This window comes from Balaenoptera acutorostrata, chromosome 17, assembly GCF_949987535.1.
Source record: "Balaenoptera acutorostrata chromosome 17, mBalAcu1.1, whole genome shotgun sequence".
NCBI classification, from domain to species: Eukaryota; Metazoa; Chordata; class Mammalia; order Artiodactyla; family Balaenopteridae; genus Balaenoptera; species Balaenoptera acutorostrata.
In genome coordinates, this window is record NC_080080.1 from 1581294 (window position 1) to 1598186 (window position 16893).

At 66.4% G+C, this 16893-nt stretch overlaps 1 protein-coding gene across 1 annotated transcript; it reads left to right on the plus strand.

The window, feature by feature from the left end:
* The first annotated feature begins 13333 nt into the window (after positions 1-13333).
* ARC (activity regulated cytoskeleton associated protein) lies at positions 13334-16673 on the plus strand. Its single transcript, XM_057532124.1, has 3 exons — positions 13334-15259; positions 15538-15680; positions 15903-16673. Exon 1 carries the CDS (start codon positions 13458-13460, stop codon positions 14646-14648), a length of 1191 nt encoding a protein of 396 aa, XP_057388107.1. The 5' UTR covers positions 13334-13457; the 3' UTR covers positions 14649-15259; positions 15538-15680; positions 15903-16673.
* The last annotated feature ends 220 nt before the right edge of the window (positions 16674-16893 follow it).

The window sequence follows — 16893 nt, forward strand, 5'->3', positions numbered from 1 at the left end:
CTGGTCCCACGCTGAGCCCTTGCCCTGGCCCCCATGTTCCCTTAGCTCATAAGGAGGGCAAAACCAGGGAGCCTGGAGCCCTGTGTAGGTTTCACTCCTCTCCTGGGGGAAGGTAAGAGCCTTTGCTGACCTCCTCCCTCCTCCCCCACATGTGACTCAGTGCTCTCTGTGGTCACAACACTCCCCTTCCTCCGCCTCTGCCCAACTCCAGGTGCAGCGCGGTTCCAGGTCCTGGGTGACAGTCTCCGGGGGTGGAGAGTGACTGTGGAGCTGACTCACTGCAGGGCGGGGGAGGTGTGAGTGTCAGAGCTGGGCTCACCCAAGCGCAGACCCCAGCTGGTCCAGGCGGCTCCTGGGGGAGCATCAGGGCTGCGCCAGGCCCCGGTCATCTGGTGGGCAGGCACACGCAGGGACCAGAGCCGAGACCCCTCCAGCCAGCCCCATTCGCAGAGACCACGGGGCTTGGGGGCCCAGCAGCCAGCTGCCCTGCCTCTGCCCCTCCCTCCCCAGGGACCTGGGCTCGGGCTCCTCCCACTCGCCAGCTGGGGCCAGTGGCCTCTGGCTGCAGAGGTCAGGCTGTAGGCTTTGCGGTGGGGAGGGGCCAGAGAGCCCGCCGCGGGCATCCTGCAGGGGCGGGGAGCTTCCTTCTCTGTCCAGCCTGGCCCGGTGCCCACTCAGACACAGGTCCCACCTCCACGGGCCCGCAGACAGACACCGGTGGAGCCCGGGGGCTGGGAGTCACAGGCTGAGAGAGCTTCCCAGGGGGACAATGGGAGGCCAGAACAGGCCTGTGAGAGCAAAAGGCCAGTGTCCTGGAGGGGGCGGGACCTGCCTGTTGGGGGCCCCTCTGCCAGGCTGTGGTGTCCCGACTGCAGTTGGGAACCTCTGAAGGTGGGGATTGGGGGACAGAGGTGTGAGGTGCGAGGGGCTGGGCAGCGGGTGATGGGCAGGCCCTGTGCCCTTGTTCCCCAAGGCTGCGGTGTGAGCTCAGGCCTCAAGACACTGAGACACCGGCCACCACGAGGGCAGGCGGGGCCTCGCTGCAGTGGAGAAGATGGACCCCAGATTTTACGTCTGGACCTGGCAGGAGTGGGGGCCTGTGCCCGACCTTCCTGCATCCCTGCAGTTCCCCAACAAGGCCTGGAGGAGGCCCTGCTCCCCACTTCCAGCTCAGGACCCCACGGAGCAAGGGTGAGGTGGCCCTGGGTCCAGGTCCCGACCCTGTATCCTCCAGGCTCGCTCTCCATCTCTTCCCCACGAGCAGCATACCTGCAGCCTGGCCAACAGCTAGGGGGAAGCTGAGGCCCCACTAGCAGCAGATGGAGAAACGGAGAAGGAGGGCGAGAGGGCCGGGGGTAGGGGGCAGCCGGAAGAGGGGTCTAAGGAGGGCTCCGTTAGCTTAGGAAGCAGCTCGGGCCCCAGGATTCTCCTCTGAGGAGGGGGCTCGGCTGCGGCCTCCGGCGGGTGGGCATCTGTTCCGTCACTTTATTAACGAAGCGGCGCAGTGATGTCACCGGGCTCTCCGTGAGCCAGCCACTCCACTGGCCGATCCTTCCTAATGACAAAAGAGGAGTCCAGGTGTCCTCGGGAGGCTCTGCAGCGGATTCCACGAGGCCTCGAGTTGCTGCTGTCCACCAGACGCGGGCATCTGCGCTGCCCCGCCATCCTAGCAGGGGGGCCCAGCCAGCAGGTGCGGTGACCTCGGCATTGAGGCTCAGGCCTGGTGGTCCTGGGCGGCCAGAGAGATGCTGCTGGGCCCCAGGCTGGCAAAGGGGGTGGGCAGCTGCTGCTACGCCCCAGCTGGAGGCCTGGACGAGACCGTGGGGCGGCAGCTAAGGGTTAGAGCTTGCGGCGCCGGCCGGCCCGGTTCAGTGCCCGTCTCCTCGCCTCCCACGGCCCCGTGTCACCTCCACCCCGTGCAGCACTAGTCCTTGTTCAGTGGTTTCTCACTGACAGGACTGAAGGTTGGACGTCAGAACACAAAATGGGTATTTCAGCAAACGCTTCGAAGTTCACCATCCCCTCAGCTCTGGTTCTCACCGGAAGGGACTTTCTTCTTTAGTGACACAAAGGTCCTCCCAGCTTGTTTGCAAGAACTGGGGCTGGAAGCCACGCTCTGTTGAGGGCAAGCCCGGTCCTCCCCACGCCCTGCCCCGGGTCCGCGAGTTGCCCACGCTGCAGTTGCATCTGATCTGTCCGACAACGCGGAATCTTCCAGACACTTGACAACAGGGCCTCGCCCGACCACTGGGTCACAAGCTGTCATCCCATGATCCAGACACCGCTTGGAGACTCTCCTGGGGGCTGGAAATGAGGCCACCTGGACAGACAGCCGCCCACTGCCCCCAGAGGGCAAAGTTGTCCTTACAGGAAGCAATGGTCTGGAGTTGGACAGTGAACTCCTTTTCTCCAATTAGGAAGGTGGGTTCAAGTGCCGTGGCCACAATAATGAGCACGACTGGAATCTGAGCCCAGGTCTGCCTCCCTCAAGGCCCTCACTCGTCATCAGTGAAGTGCACCGCCAGCCAGAGGGCAGGCTCGGTCAGGGTGGTCATGTGGATGATGAAGGTGGTGATAGTGATGTCGATGGTGGTGCTGGGAATGACGGTGGGTGCGGTGGTTACGGGGGGTGGAGAGGAGATGGCGGGACACAGTGACAGTGGTGATGGTTGTATGTATTGTGCACAGTGGAGGTGGTGGCTTTGACGGTGGTGACAGGAGTGATGGGGGGCGGAGAGGACGGTGGGGATGGTTGATGGCGGAGGTCACGGTTATGATGGTGGGTGTGGTAGAGGTGACAGTAATAGTGGTAGTGGATGAGGACGCTGGTGATGGGGGGTGCTATGGTCTGGATGTTTGTATACCCCCCCAAGTTTAACTGTTGAAATCCTAACCCCTAAGGTGATGGTATTTGGAGGTGGGGGCTTTGAGAGGTGATCAGGTTATGAGGGTGGAGCCTTGATTTGGATTAATGCCCTTAAAAAAGAGACCCGAGATAGCCCCCTCGCCCCTTCCGTCACGTGAGGACACAGCGAGGTCTGCAGTCCACATCCAAGAAGAGGGCTTTCACCAGAACCCTACCACCCTGGCACCCTGACCTTGGCTCTCCAGCCTCCAGAATGGCGCGAAGTAAATTTCTGTTGTTTGCGAGGCACCCCGTCGGTGGTATTCTGTTCAGAGCAGCCCGGGTGGAGGAAGGCGGGGATGAAGGTAGCGTGGTAGCAAGGGTGCTGGTGCCGAAAGTGGGGCAGTGAGGAGCTCGTGGTGGTTTTAACGGTGGTGGTGATGTTGGGGATGGTGGGTGCTGTGGACTGGATTGTGTCCCCCTGCCCAGAGTCATGTGACGAAGCCCTAACCCCAGCAGGACAGTGTTTGGAGATAGGGCTTTTAGGAGGTAATTATGGTGAGAGGAGGTCATGAGAGTGGGGCCCTAACCTGATAGGACTAATGCCTGTATCAGAAGAGGATGATCGCTCTCAGTTTCTCTCTTTCTTACAAGCCAAGAAAAGGCCCTGTGAGAACACTTCAAGAAGACAGCCATCTGCTAGCCAAGAGAGCTCTCACCAGAAACCTCATGGGCTGGCACCCTTATATTGGACTTCCCAGCCTCCAGAACTGTGAGAAATAAATGTCTGTTGTTTAAGCCACCTGGTCTGTGGTATTTTGTTGCAGGGATCTGAGCTGACTGAGACAGTGGGGATGGTGAGGGTGATGATGGTGGTGCTGGTGATGACGGTGGTGATGATGGTGATGATGGTGATGATGATGATGGTGGTGATGATGATGGTGATGATGACGGTGGTGGAGGGGGTGGCGGGAGAGCGCCAGGCGGGGACCCAGGCAGGAGGGGAGCAGACGACAGGGGCAACCGTGGGTCTGGGCAAGTGGGCCGTGGCGGGGAGGGCCCTGGAGCCCACCCCTGCCTCCGCCCGAGACCTTAGGGGTCCCAGAGCCCCTCACCTCCAGCTGAGGGGCAAGGGCGGCACCTCCAGGGAGGACACCTGTCCACAGGGCAGTCATGGGCTGGTGCCAGCACGGGGCAGGGCAGGCCTGCTTCCAGAGCTGGTGGGCAGCGCCGACCCCCAGGACGGCTGGCTCTACCCTTCCTCCCTCTGAGGCCCAGCCCGGCCTGAGCCTGCGGCCCCCCAGCCCTGGTGCCGCGCCTTCTCTTAGGGGCCCGTCCTCTGATGTGCTGCCCTGCCCCCACCCCGGGGCCTGATGCCCAGTCTGCGTGGCCAGGGAGGAGTGAGGGTGTGTTTAGAAGAATCCATGAAGTGGAGTGAGGGTGGGGGCACCCATGGCGGTCTGGGCTGTGCACCCAGCTCCTCGGCCATCTCAGGCGATTCCTGACTTTTGGGACGTCACAGTCTCCCGGGCCAGCCCGTGGTTAACAGCCCACTGGAGCTCAGCCAGGGGAGGGAGGCGGGGACAGGAGGAGGCGGGCGCTGTGTCTGGATGGCGGAAGGAGCCTAGTGGTCTGTGCGGGCCTCCGGGGTCTGCCCTGGCCTGTGGGGATCAGACAGGCACCCCCAAACCAGGAAGAGGCACAGCGCCAGCATGTGGTAGGGCAGGCCAATGTCCGAGACGTCATCACCCTCCCTGAGCTCCCCCAGCCACCCGGCGCGGCGGCCTCCACACCCTAGGGAGGGCTTCCAGAGGTCGCTGCCACCCCCTGGTCAGGCACCTGCCTGGACACGGATCTTAGGACCAAGGATGCAGAAGAGGGGACGTGGGTTGGAACAAGGCATGCGGGTCAGGTGTCCTGCTGACCTGGCCCCCACCCTGAACCTCCAAGGGGCAACCCTCCCCCATCAGCTGAAGAAACTGAGGCTCAGAGGGCTTCCGGAGTAGCCCGACCCTGGACTTTGACAGTGGCCGACGGCAGCGGACAGTCAGACAGGATCGGCATCAGGGCCAGGAGTCTCGGTCATTTGCTCACCAGCCGGTTCCCCAAGCACATTCCCCACCCTCTCTGCACCTCAAGTTCCTCATCTGTAAAATGGGTGACAATGATGGTTTGCCCAGCCTGTTCCAAGGTGCAGGGAAATGCTCGGCACACAGTGGGGCCCCTTCTCCCGCACGCCTTCTGTGTCGACCCTCTTTCCAGAGAGACCCCAGAACCAAGAAGGGGACCGTGGCAGGTGGGACCGGCTGCATAATTGGCGGGGTCCGTGGCAGAACAGAAGCACAGGCCCTTTGTTCAGAGTTAGTAAGAACTACGCGGCACCAACGGCAGAGCACAGAGCTGGAGGGAGCGGACAGTGCCCCAGGGACAGATGCCCCTCGAGGCACCCTGTGGGGCAGCCCGGGGACATGTTGAGCTGAGACCTGGGGCCAGGAGGCTGAGGCCCGGCAGACACTGGGCCCCTGAGGGCCAAAGATCATCGTGGCCCATGCCTGGCATCTGAGAGGCCGACAGCAGACAGGGAGGTGCCCACCTCCAAGGGGGGGGGGTGGGGGGTAGTGGGGGAAGACGCCAACCTGGGGCCGCCCAGGAGCCTGCAGCTGGGCAGGGCACCCGCGTTGGCGGCTGTGGGATCAGGAGCCCAGGAGAGAGGCCTCAGCTGGACCAGGTGGCCTGTGGGCGTGGACGAGATGCCCAGGTGGGGCAGGCAGCTTGAAGGGCGGGGGGGCTCAGGCCCCAGCCCCCAGGGCGGGGAGGGAGAGGCAGCAGAGGGAATGGAGGAGGGGCCGCGGGCCGGGGAGGAGCTGGGACAGAGCCGGCCTTCCCTGCGGCAGCCCTGCTGCCTGCACCTGCGTGGGGAAGCTCCTTGTGCCGTCACACCAGCTATTCTCAGCCTCTCTCCTTTTATGGCTCCGGAAGTGAGCAGTGGAGGCTGGCGCACTGCGCCCGCTCTGAGATGGAAATGGAAACACGGGGAACAGAAGGACAGCAGCCGCCGCCCCCTCCCTGGCACGGGCATCCTCAACACCCAGCTCCGGGGGCGTCCAGCCGAGCCAGCTGGCAGAGAACCACTCATCCTGGCTGAGGGGCCAGCAACCCTTGGGGTTCCTGCTGCACGATCTGGGCCCGCCTGGGCGTCCAGGGAGGCGGTGGCGGCCGCATGCAGCCTGGCTGGCGCCCAGCGGGGTGGAGAGGAGGGGGCGGCCGCCCAGCTCCAGCCCCCCAGGCAAGCTGCCGAGTCCTCATGCGCCTCCCGCCGCTGACGGCCGGGGCCACCGGGGACACTGGGACCGTGGCTCTCCCCTCATCCCTGACCCTTTAAAGAGCCCTCAAACCAGCCCATCGGCCTCCCCTGCACCCACGTCACCCCACTCACCCTCAGGCTGTCCCTGCCTGGCAGGGCCCGCTGGGCTGCTGGCACACTTGGGGTAGGGGGGCACCTCTGGCCGGACGGAGACTCCTCAGGGCAGGAAGCAGGGGTCTGTCCACTTCATGTGCCCAGAGCAAGCTCAGGGCCCGGCAGTCAGCGAGCAGGAGCACGCCTTGGCTGGAGAGATCAGGAGGTAGCCGAGCACACACACTCTTACACACTGACACACACACACACACGCTCTCAAACTCTCACACTCACAGCACACTCATAAACTGGCACACGCAGGAAGACGCCGTGCTCAGGGGCTCCAAGGGGGGCACGTAAGAGGGAGGACAAGGCTCACAGAAGACGGGGTTAACACCACACTGGGAGGCTGGGAAGCCTTCCTGGAGGTGGTGACCCTGGCTCAGAGGTAGACCCCACGTAAGCCGTGCTGAGCTTCTATGCTTGGGTTTCGAAACTGGGCAGGCCTTTGTGAGCTAAACAAGGAGCGGTGGGCGGCAGGCTGGCCGGGGCATTCCTGTGGTGGGAATGGTGCCCTCAGAGGTCCAGCCCTTTCCTCCTCACCACCCACCACCGCCATCCATTCCCGTTGTGTGATGAGGATGGCGGGAACAGAGGGGTTAAGTGATTTGCAGGTGACACAGCCAATGCCTTGGGGAGAAGCAGGGGCGGGGGGTGGGGGGGAAGGCAGGTGCCTGACTCCCGTCCCGGCTCTGTGGACACGCAGACCCGGCCAGGGCACCTGCCAAGCCGAGGGGACATTTAACTTCAGATGCCGTGTGGGAGATCGCCCAGCGGGCGGCATGCACGGAGGCGTCCTCGGCCTCAGCCCTGCCCAGTGCTCCTGCCCCTCGCGCTGGCCTCCTGGCTCCACCCCGAGCCCCCGCCGGCGGAACCACACGGCCTCCCTCCCTTCGTCTCACCTCGCTGATGTCCCAGCAGGCACCCTGGAAGCTGCAGCTGCTCCTTGAAAAGCCTGAGCCTCGGAGCAGAGGCACGGCCTGCTGGTGCCCGCAGTGCCAAGGCTGGTGGCCCAGCAGGCAGCACGCCTAGGGTCACACGCAGCCCAGTGTCCTCCAGGGACTGTGTGGGGTCACGGTGATGGCCCTATTTCATGGGGCGAACTGCACTTCCCTGCTACCTCACCTTGCTCAGCTCCTGCCAAGTCGGGCTCCGGAACTGTTGTTTGATTGGCTGACTCACCTCACAGCTGAGCAGGGCAGAGCTGTGGCTGTACCCACTCTATGGGTGAGGAAACTGAGGCCAGGGAGGGGCGGGGCAGAGGGGACTCACCCACGGTCACGCAGGAGGTGAACCGTGCTCACGACGCCGCCGGCAGCTGGCGGGCTCAGCCCCACATCCTCTCACCAGCCTTTCCTGGCTCTGGCTTCCCGGCTGAGGGGCTCGGACCAGCCCCAGACCCTCTCGGGTCCCTGCTTTCCCTTCTACCATGGCTGGGGGTGGTGAGGAATGAAGGTCCTTTGAGCATGGGCTCCCCACCCCCGTGCCTATGGCCCCGCGGCTCGGCCCCTTGGCCTGGAGGGTGCAAGGAGCAGCCGGGTCGGGCACCGCCGTGCCGGGATCATCAGAAAAATACAACATTTTCCTTGGAGAGCGGACCGGGAGGCGCTAAGGCAGGAGGGAGGAGGAAGACGGTCTGGAGTGTGGAGGCCCGGAATGAACAGGCTGCCTGTTCCGGGGACAGGACGCAGCACACGTCCTGCCAAACCAGGAGAGAGGAGGAAGTCCGGGAGGAGGGGCAAGGATGGGAAAAAAATGCCCCTGCGGCTCTGGGCGCTCAGAGCCCTCCCCGTGGCCCAGCGCCGCTGCTTCCCACGGCCCCCGAGGCGGGCCCAGCCCCCTCCCTCGTCAGCTCCTGTCTCAGGTCAGTGTGTGCCCTGCCCTGCCGGGTCTCCCGAGACCCCTCCCCGTTCTGCCCTGGCCTCCCGGGGTCTCTCAGGGCCCGCTCTGCTGCAGCAGACATCTCGGGCAGGTGTGGCAGAGGCCAGCTGGGGCCAGCTGTGTCACCTGCCGGCTCAGGGCCTGGGGAGGGCCCCCACCTCACAGAACCTCTGTGAGATGAGGGAGAACATCTCCCGAGACAGGAGCCCACCAGCCCTGGCGTCTCTCCCTCTTGCTGCCCCCCCATTTCCCACCTGGACGCTCTCTTTCCCGGTCTCAGCTCCAACCCGTGTACCGGGCTCTTGCCCGTCCCTGTCTCTCCCTCTCCGCGGTCCGGCCTCGCTGCAGGTGGTCTCAGAGGAGGGTGGTGGCCGGACGCCAGCCATGTCGGGGGCAGACCCGTGGGGCGCCTGGTGTCCTCCCAGCTGCCTGGGCTCAGACCCCTTCTGCCAGCTGCTCCCCCAGCGCCTCTGCTCGCCCCTCATCACCGGGGCCTGCGCAGACGTCCCTGGCCCCAGTGCTGCCTCGGGGGGCAGAGCAAGGAAGTAGCACTGAAGCCCCTCCCCAGGAGCCACAGGGAGGGTGTCCTGACCACGTCCCACCTCCCAGATCCCAGAAGTGACACTCTGACGGGAAGCTGTCGGCAGGATGAGGTGGGGGAAGTCCTCGGGCAGGGACCGGGTGAGGCAAGAGGGCCAGCACTCGGCCTCGCTGGACGCCAGGCCCTGGCACTGTCACCCCATTTTACAGGTGGAAAGTTGAGGCTCAGGTGGGCAACGGCCAAATGTTTCCCAACCAGAAAGGGAGGGAGAAGGGCCCAAAACTTTGTCCGTTCCACGGCTCATCCCGAATGTGTGCTCTGTTCCAGGCTCCGGCGACTCAGCTGTGAGGTGCAGACGCGGGCCCTGGTGCCAGAGTCGCAGCCAGCGAGAGGGAAGCAGCAACCGAGGGAGGCCTGGATTCAGGCCGAAGGAAGGAGTGGCCTGGTGCGGGGAACCGGGGCAGGCGAGCGGCCAGAAGCAGCTGCGGCCGAGGTGGGCAGATCCTGCAGCACCGGGACGCCTGGGCTGGGAGATGCCTTTGGCAGGCTCCCGGCGGGCACGAGGAGATGGAGTGAGGCCACATGACCCAGGACGGTCCCACTGGGCGGCAGGACAGGCAGTGGGTACATGTGGAGGGTGGGCACTTGGACCCCAGGCCAAAGCCAGGCAGGAAGGGTCAGGTGAGAGTGAGCAGCGGACAGCCGCCCTGGCCCAGCTTCTCCTCCGCGAGCAGCTGCCACAGCGGCTCCTGGGCAGGCGGCCGCGATCGGCGGGGCTGGGCCGGGAGAGCGTGTGTGCGGGAGATGCGGGAGCTCTGCCCCAAGGAGGCTGGGAGGCGCAGGACTGTGGCCGGGGCCCTGCTGGAGGGCAGGCCAGCTCCGGCCCCCAGGAGGGCCGGGGAGGGAGGCTCGGGTTGCACGGCCTGTCCTGCCCTGCTGAGGGGTACCTCCAGCACCTCTGGGGGCCCAGGGGCTGGCACCGAGGGGTCTGCAGAGGCCGGGGTGAGCCCCGTCGGGGAGGACTTGGTCACAGAGCAGAGCAGCCCTGGGAAGGCAGGAGCTGCTGGGAGGCAGGGGGCTGCCCAGGGAAAGTGGAGAGACCCAAGGCTCTGTTTGGGTTGGGTCTCCTGAGGCTGTGGACTTGGGGAGAGACCCCCCCGAAATAAGCATCTTAGCATCAGGAGAGCAGTACCTGGGGTCTGGGAGCCCGGAGCCCGAGGGGCAGAGGGGCGGAGCCCCAGAGGGGCTGGAATGGGGGCTGCCTGGCTCCCAGCGCTGGGCAGACCCGCCTGTGGTCACCCTGCCTGCCCACCCTCCCCCGCAAAGCCCCCACCTTCTAAGGCAGGCGAGGCCTCAGGAGCTGTCAGGCCTGAGGAGCAGCGGACCAGCTTGGCTCTGAGAGCTGGGGAAGCCCAGGCCCCCTGCCTCCTGGCCCAGGCCCGGCTCCCCGCTCCGCCTGCCCCTCCTCGGCCTGCAGCCCTGAGTCGTCCTGCTCTGGGTGAGGCTGCCTGTGGGAGGGGGGCGCGGAGGAGCAGGGCGGGGGCAGCCCCCCCCCAGGCACGGGAGCTGGCCAGGCCTCCTTCCGGAGGCAGAAGAGTGGAGCCTGAGGCTGCAGTGTGGGGTGTGCTGAGGGCTTCTGGGGTGAAAGCTGGCAGCGATTAGGTGTTCCCGGAGCAGCGGCTGTGGCCTGTCACCTGTCACAGCGGCCTTGCGAGTGCAGCCTCTGGGCTGTGACCCCACACACACACGTCAGGCTGGGCTGGCCACGCAGAGGGGCCACCAAGGGTCTGGGTCAAGACCAGCTTTGCCTGCTGGGCTGCCCTAAGATGCCCTCTCCTGCCTGCCTCCCCCCACAAAGGGGGTGCCTCCCCTTCCAATCTCCTGCCTGGGCCGCCCAGCTGGTCAGGGCTCCCGGGTCTGGGTGCTGGCCCCCAGGGGCCACATGGCCTTTGTCAACCGTGGGAGGAGGTGGAGGGGTGGCTCCTGGTCACTCGAGTGATGGCTCTGGCACTCCCACCGCACGTGTGTGCACGCGTGCGCGCACACATGACACAGGTGTGTGAGTGCGGTCGCTGCCCAGCTGGCTCATCGCGTGCCTTTCCAGAGCAGGGCCCTCGGACGCAGGCCTGGGCTCACCCAGACGTGGTCGCGGGCTCGCGGCTCCACTCAGCCCCACGGTGACCGGCCTGCTGGCCGCCGCACAGGCCTCTGACGCACAGGCACGCTCGGGCCGCCGCACAGGCCTCTGACGCACAGGCACGCTCGGGCCGCCGCACAGGCCTCTGACGCACAGGCACGCTCGGGCCGCCGCACAGGCCTCTGACGCACAGGCACGCTCGGGCCGCCGCACAGGCCTCTGACGCACAGGCACGCTCGGGCCGCCGCACAGGCATCTGACGCACAGGCACGCTCGGGCCGCCGCACAGGCCTCTGACGCACAGGCACGCTCGGGCCGCCGCACAGGCCTCTGACGCACAGGCACGCTCGGGCCGCCGCACAGGCATCTGACGCACAGGCACGCTCGGGCCGCCGCACAGGCATCTGACGCACAGGCACGCTCGGGCCGCCGCACAGGCATCTGACGCACAGGCACGCTCGGGCCGCCGCACAGGCATCTGACGCACAGGCACGCTCGGGCCGCCGCACAGGCATCTGACGCACAGGCACGCTCGGGCCGCCGCACAGGCACGCTCGGGCCGCCGCACAGGCATCTTACGCACAGGCACGCTCGGGCCGCCGCACAGGCATCTTACGCACAGGCACGCTCGGGCCTGCCGTCTCCTGCTCTGGGATTCCTGTTCTCGCAGCTTCTGGCCCGACTCCCCCTCCCTGCTCCGTGCTGCCCCTCCACCCTCCCCTCTCTGCTCACCCACTTGCCTTTAATTAGCAATGCCGGGAGAGCGATTTTGGGGGAGTTTCTGCCAGAGACATTCCCCCCACCAAGGGTGGAAGCTCAGAGAGGGAAAGAAGGTGGCAGATTGGCTCTGGGGGGCGGTGCTCCCAGGAGAGCAGCAGGGGGTGGCAGGGAAGGGGCCTCCAAGGGGGGCAGGGAGTGGGGATTCCAGAGCAGGGGTACCCACGTGCCCTTGAGTGTGCTAATGAGACCCGGGGGCTGGCGGGCCTGCTGTGAGGGGGTGGGCGTGGACGGGGTGACTGGACGGGGGGGCGGGGGGAGGATGGGTGGGTGGGGAGCTATGAGTATGTCTGTGGGGGAGGGGGGATGAGTGTGCAGTGTGCGTGTGAGAGCAGAAGACCGGCAGCAGGGCTAGGGCGTCTTGACTGGCCTTGGTTGTGTGTGGCCATGGGCAGGTATGTGCTCCCGGTGCCCACTGAGCAGCAGAGGACCTGGGCCCACACCCATCGTGCTGGGGACCCAGGGGGAGGGCCCCTCCCCACCACTGTTGCCAGGGAGGCAGAAGGGGCCTCCCTCCCGCGGGAACCTCAGCTTCCGGAGCCCCGTTCCTTTTATGGTGTTTTGCTTCTCTACCTCTCCTGACTGCATCAGGCCGCCAGCACCCTCCCCCCCCCAACTCCCGCCCAGAGGTCTTGGAGCTTCTGACCGGTTGGGCTGTGGCCTGGGGGTTCAGGGCCTACACCCTGCGGTGGGTGGAGGGCCCCTCCGTCTCCTCCACATCCCCCCGCCACCCCCCCTGCCCCGAGAGCAGCTGCCAGGTTTCCCGGGAGGCACTAAGTGGAGAAGTCTTGGGCCTCAGCAAAGACCTGGGAGCCGAGGCACGGGGCAGTCCTGTCCAGCTACTGCCACCTAGGCGACGCACACCCACACCAAGGCCAGGGGCCCTGGGAGAGCCAAGGCCTGGGTGCCTGTCCCTTACCCGGGGCGCAGGACCAGCCCAGGGCCTGGACGCAAGGGCGCCTGGGGCAGGGATAGACGGAAGCTCAAGGCCACGTCCGGGAGCTCACACCTGACACCTGCGAGTGTGTGTGCACGTGAAAACTCCTGGAGGTCTTCAGCCCAAGGGAAAGAGGGTCTGAATACTGGGGTCGTTGCCACGTCTCACCTGTGGCTGAACATCCTGCAGACCCGGGACTGGGCAAGATCAGGTCTGCGGCCGGCGGCCCAGGAGAGCAGAGCCCAGCGCCCCCGCCCCCCGCCCCAGTCAGGACACAGCAGACACAGGAGGAAGCTGACCCTGAGGCCCGGGGGAGGGGCTCCCTCCTTACCTCTGGCTGGGGGCAGCGGGGCGCTCACCGCGCCTCCCTGCCCGGCGCTGGCTGGCGGGGGGGCCGTCGCCGGCCTGTTCCCAGTACCGTCGCTGGGTCCCACGGGCTGAATGGTCAGGGAGGGGGCGGTGCGAGCGAGCGCATTAGTCACCCCGCCGCCGCCGCCGCCGGGTGTGCAGGGGGTGGGTCCTCCCTCCGCCGGGAGCGCGCGTGGGCGCGGGGAGGCGGGCCGGCAAGCTGGGGGCGCGGGCGGGGAGCCTGCGCCCGGGCCAATGGGAGCCGGGGCTCGGCGACGGGGCCGCCCACGGCCCGCGCTGGCGGCATAAAGAGCCGGCGGCCGAGGCTGAGAGGCTGAGCGCAGAGCTCGGGTGCCGGGTCCTGCGGGTCCGCGGCCGCCGAGACCAGCCCGGGCCAGGCGCTGCTCCGCGGGAGCCTCCGCCACGCGCAGCTCCGCGTAGCCGGCGCCCAGCCGCTCCTCGTCGGTCCCAAGAGGACTTTGCAGCCTCTGCGCCCCCACCGCCTGTCCGAGCACCGCTGCCACCTGCGAGCAGATGGAGCTAGACCGCAGGACGACCGGCGGCCTCCACGCCTACCCCGCGCCCCGCGGCGGGCCGGTGGCCAAGCCCAACGTGATCCTGCAGATCGGTAAGTGCCGGGCCGAGATGCTGGAGCACGTGCGGAGGACCCACCGGCACCTGCTGGCCGAGGTGTCCAAGCAGGTGGAGCGGGAGCTGAAGGGACTGCACCGCTCGGTGGGCAAGCTGGAGAGCAACCTGGATGGGTACGTGCCCACGGGCGACTCACAGCGCTGGAAGAGGTCCATCAAGGCCTGCCTGTGCCGCTGCCAGGAGACCATTGCCAACCTGGAGCGCTGGGTCAAGCGGGAGATGCACGTGTGGCGGGAGGTCTTCTACCGGCTGGAGAGGTGGGCCGACCGCCTGGAGTCCATGGGCGGCAAGTACCCGGTTGGCGGCAACCCCTCCCGCCACACCGTCTCCGTAGGTGTCGGGGGTCCCGAGAGCTACGGCAACGAGGCTGACACCTATGACTACACGGTCAGCCCCTATGCCATCACCCCACCACCGGCCGCAGGCGAGCTGCCCGGACAAGAGGCGGTGGAGGCCCAGCAGTACCCACCCTGGGGACTGGGAGAGGACGGGCAGCCAAGCCCCGGCGTGGACACGCAGATCTTCGAGGACCCGCGGGAGTTCCTCAGCCACCTGGAGGAGTACCTGCGCCAGGTGGGCGGCTCCGAGGAGTACTGGCTGTCACAGATCCAGAACCACATGAATGGGCCGGCCAAGAAGTGGTGGGAGTTCAAGCAGGGCTCGGTGAAGAACTGGGTGGAGTTCAAGAAGGAATTCCTGCAGTACAGCGAGGGCACGCTGTCACGAGAGGCCATCCAGCGTGAGCTGGACCTGCCGCAGAAGCAGGGAGAGCCACTGGACCAGTTCCTGTGGCGCAAGCGGGACCTGTACCAGACGCTGCACGTGGATGCTGAGGAAGAGGAGATCATCCAGTACGTGGTGGGCACCCTGCAGCCCAAGCTCAAGCGCTTCCTGCGGCCCCCGCTGCCCAGGACCCTGGAGCAGCTTATCCAGAAGGGCATGGAGGTGCAGGACGGCCTGGCGCAGGTGGCCGAGCCCACCGGCCCCCGCCTGCCCGCCGAGGAGGAGAGCGAGGCCCTCACGCCAGCCCTCACCAGCGAGTCTGTAGCCAGTGACCGGACGCAGCCCGAATAGAGGGCGCCGGCCCCCCGCCTGCCCGCCGTGGCCTTTGCCCACCGGGACTTTTGAGCGGGCTGACCCCTGCAAGCGGAGCCCTCGTCCTCATGCAGCTGGACACTCGCCTCGGCCTCCTAGCCTGACTCTAACAGACACGTGTGATTCAGATGTGGGCAGCGTCCCCCAAACAGCAAAGGGGCTCCCCTTCCCTGCGGGGCCCTGCCCCTCACCCTCCCTTGGTCTGTCTTCCCCAGCATGGGCCGGCCTGGGCCAGTGACCCCACCCTCCGTACTCTCAGGCCATGACAGCGGCCTCGTCCTGCTGTGTCCTGGTCCTCTGGGCACTCAGAAACCCAGTATCCAGATGGCACGGGCCAGCAGGCACCAAGCTCAAGGGACACCCCAGAGCGGAAGCTCTGGCGGAACCAGTGCCCCAGGAGCCTGGGCTTCTGGGAAGCCGCCTCTCCTGGCAGTCGCCTCGTAGCCGACTGGCACCCCTGCCACCGCCCAGGGCAGCTGGCCAGCCTCGGGCAGCGTGGCTCCCTCCCCTGGAAGAGCGCCGAAGCCAAAAAGGCAGCAGCAGCAGTGGCAGCAACAGACCTGGCGTCCTGGTGCCTCCTGGCCCCTCAGGTGAGCCCCTGCCCCATGGCACCACCGCCAGGGGGCGCCGTAGAGCCGGGAGGGCCCCGGGCCAAGCCCACTTTCCAGGCCAGCCCACGAGGCCCGGGGGCATCCGCATCCCCAGCAAGTTAGCAGCCAGGATGGGGTGGGGGTGGGGGGACATGGTGGGGAGGCGGGGAAGGAGCAGAGAGCCCGGGGATCAGGGAGAGGGGGCTGGGGTGGGAGCAGGGCTGGGGGAGTTTGCTGAGCCAGCTCTCACACGGACCGTGTTTTCTCTCTCGCCTCAGCACCACTGATTCATGCCAGCCTGGGGAGGGACCGAGCCCCGCTCGATGACTCACCCGTGGCAGGCGGAAGGTCCCACAGGGCCTGAGTCCTCAAATCCGGCTGAGGCAGCAGCCGGCCCTCGGAGCCAGGAGAGTGACAACAGGTAATGCAGGAGACCCCGTCCCTCGGCTGTCCTCACACGGGGCCCTCAAGCTCCTCCCCAGCCCCCAGGTCCCAGGCCCCCCCCTCCAGTCCTCTGGGTGAGCTGAGAAGCAGCCCTGGGAGAGCAGCCCCGTGACGTCCACCACATGTCCTTCCCGTGCAGCCCCTCGCGGCCTTGGCCTGTTCCTGAGTCCCTGACCATCCGCGTCTTCCTTCCTTTCAGGTCTCAAGGCTCCTGCGGAGCCTTTGCTGCTGTGCCTAGCAGTGTCTCCTCTCCTCTCCCCCTGCAAGCTGCCTGCATGAGAGGAGAAGTCTGAGGCCGGCGAGAGGCTGGTGGTGAAGACGGGCCAGCGTGAGGGCCAGGGCCTGCCGCTATGCCCGCCCCGCTGGCCGCCCACCGGCCCGCCCGCCCCCAGGGCCGCCACCCCGGGCCCGACCTCGCTCCAGCCCAGGAACCACTGCCCACTGCGCGGCCATCCTCTCCTGCCAGAGCTTGCCACGAGGCCTGGGGCTGAGGCCAGAGCCCCTGCCCCTACCTGGCGGCCCCAAGCCCAGCCCCAGGAGAGCCGGCAGCCTTTGCTCCTGAGGTTCATGCGGGCCCTCTACCAGGCCCTGCCGTTGCCCAGGCCTGGACCCCCGCCTCCGCCAGGGCACCAGCACCCTGGTGCTGGCCGGCCACTCGTGTCTGCAGCCTGAGCAGGCCTGGTGGGGGTTCCCCTTTCTGCCTGTCCCCTGGGGGTTCCCAGCTTCGGGGGAATGACACTTACAGGTGACTCTGCCAGCTCCCCCAGATTTTATTTTTGCACATAAGCCATAACCCATACTCCCAGGCTGGCGCAGGCAGCAGGGAGGCCCCAGGGTCCTCAAGAGGGTGTGGCCAACTCCCCGTCCCCCCAACGGATCAAGCCCTGAATGTCAGGCCAGGCTGCGTGCACCCTTGCCACCTTACCTGAAGACAGACTCTTTTTGTAAGATTTTGTTAATAAAACACTGAAACTTCTTGGCGTGTGTGTGCTGCTGTTTCACTGCCGGCTGGGGCTGGCTGGAGGGGGGCTGCAGAGGGAAGCAGCTCAGGGTGGCCAGCTCCTAGAGCCCAGTGGGGTCGAGGGCCAGACCCCCAGCAGACATCATGAAGCTGCAGAGGGAAGCAGCTTAGGGTGGCCAGCTCCTAGAACCCAGTGACTAGACTGAAGGGTCTCTGGGGACCTGAGACA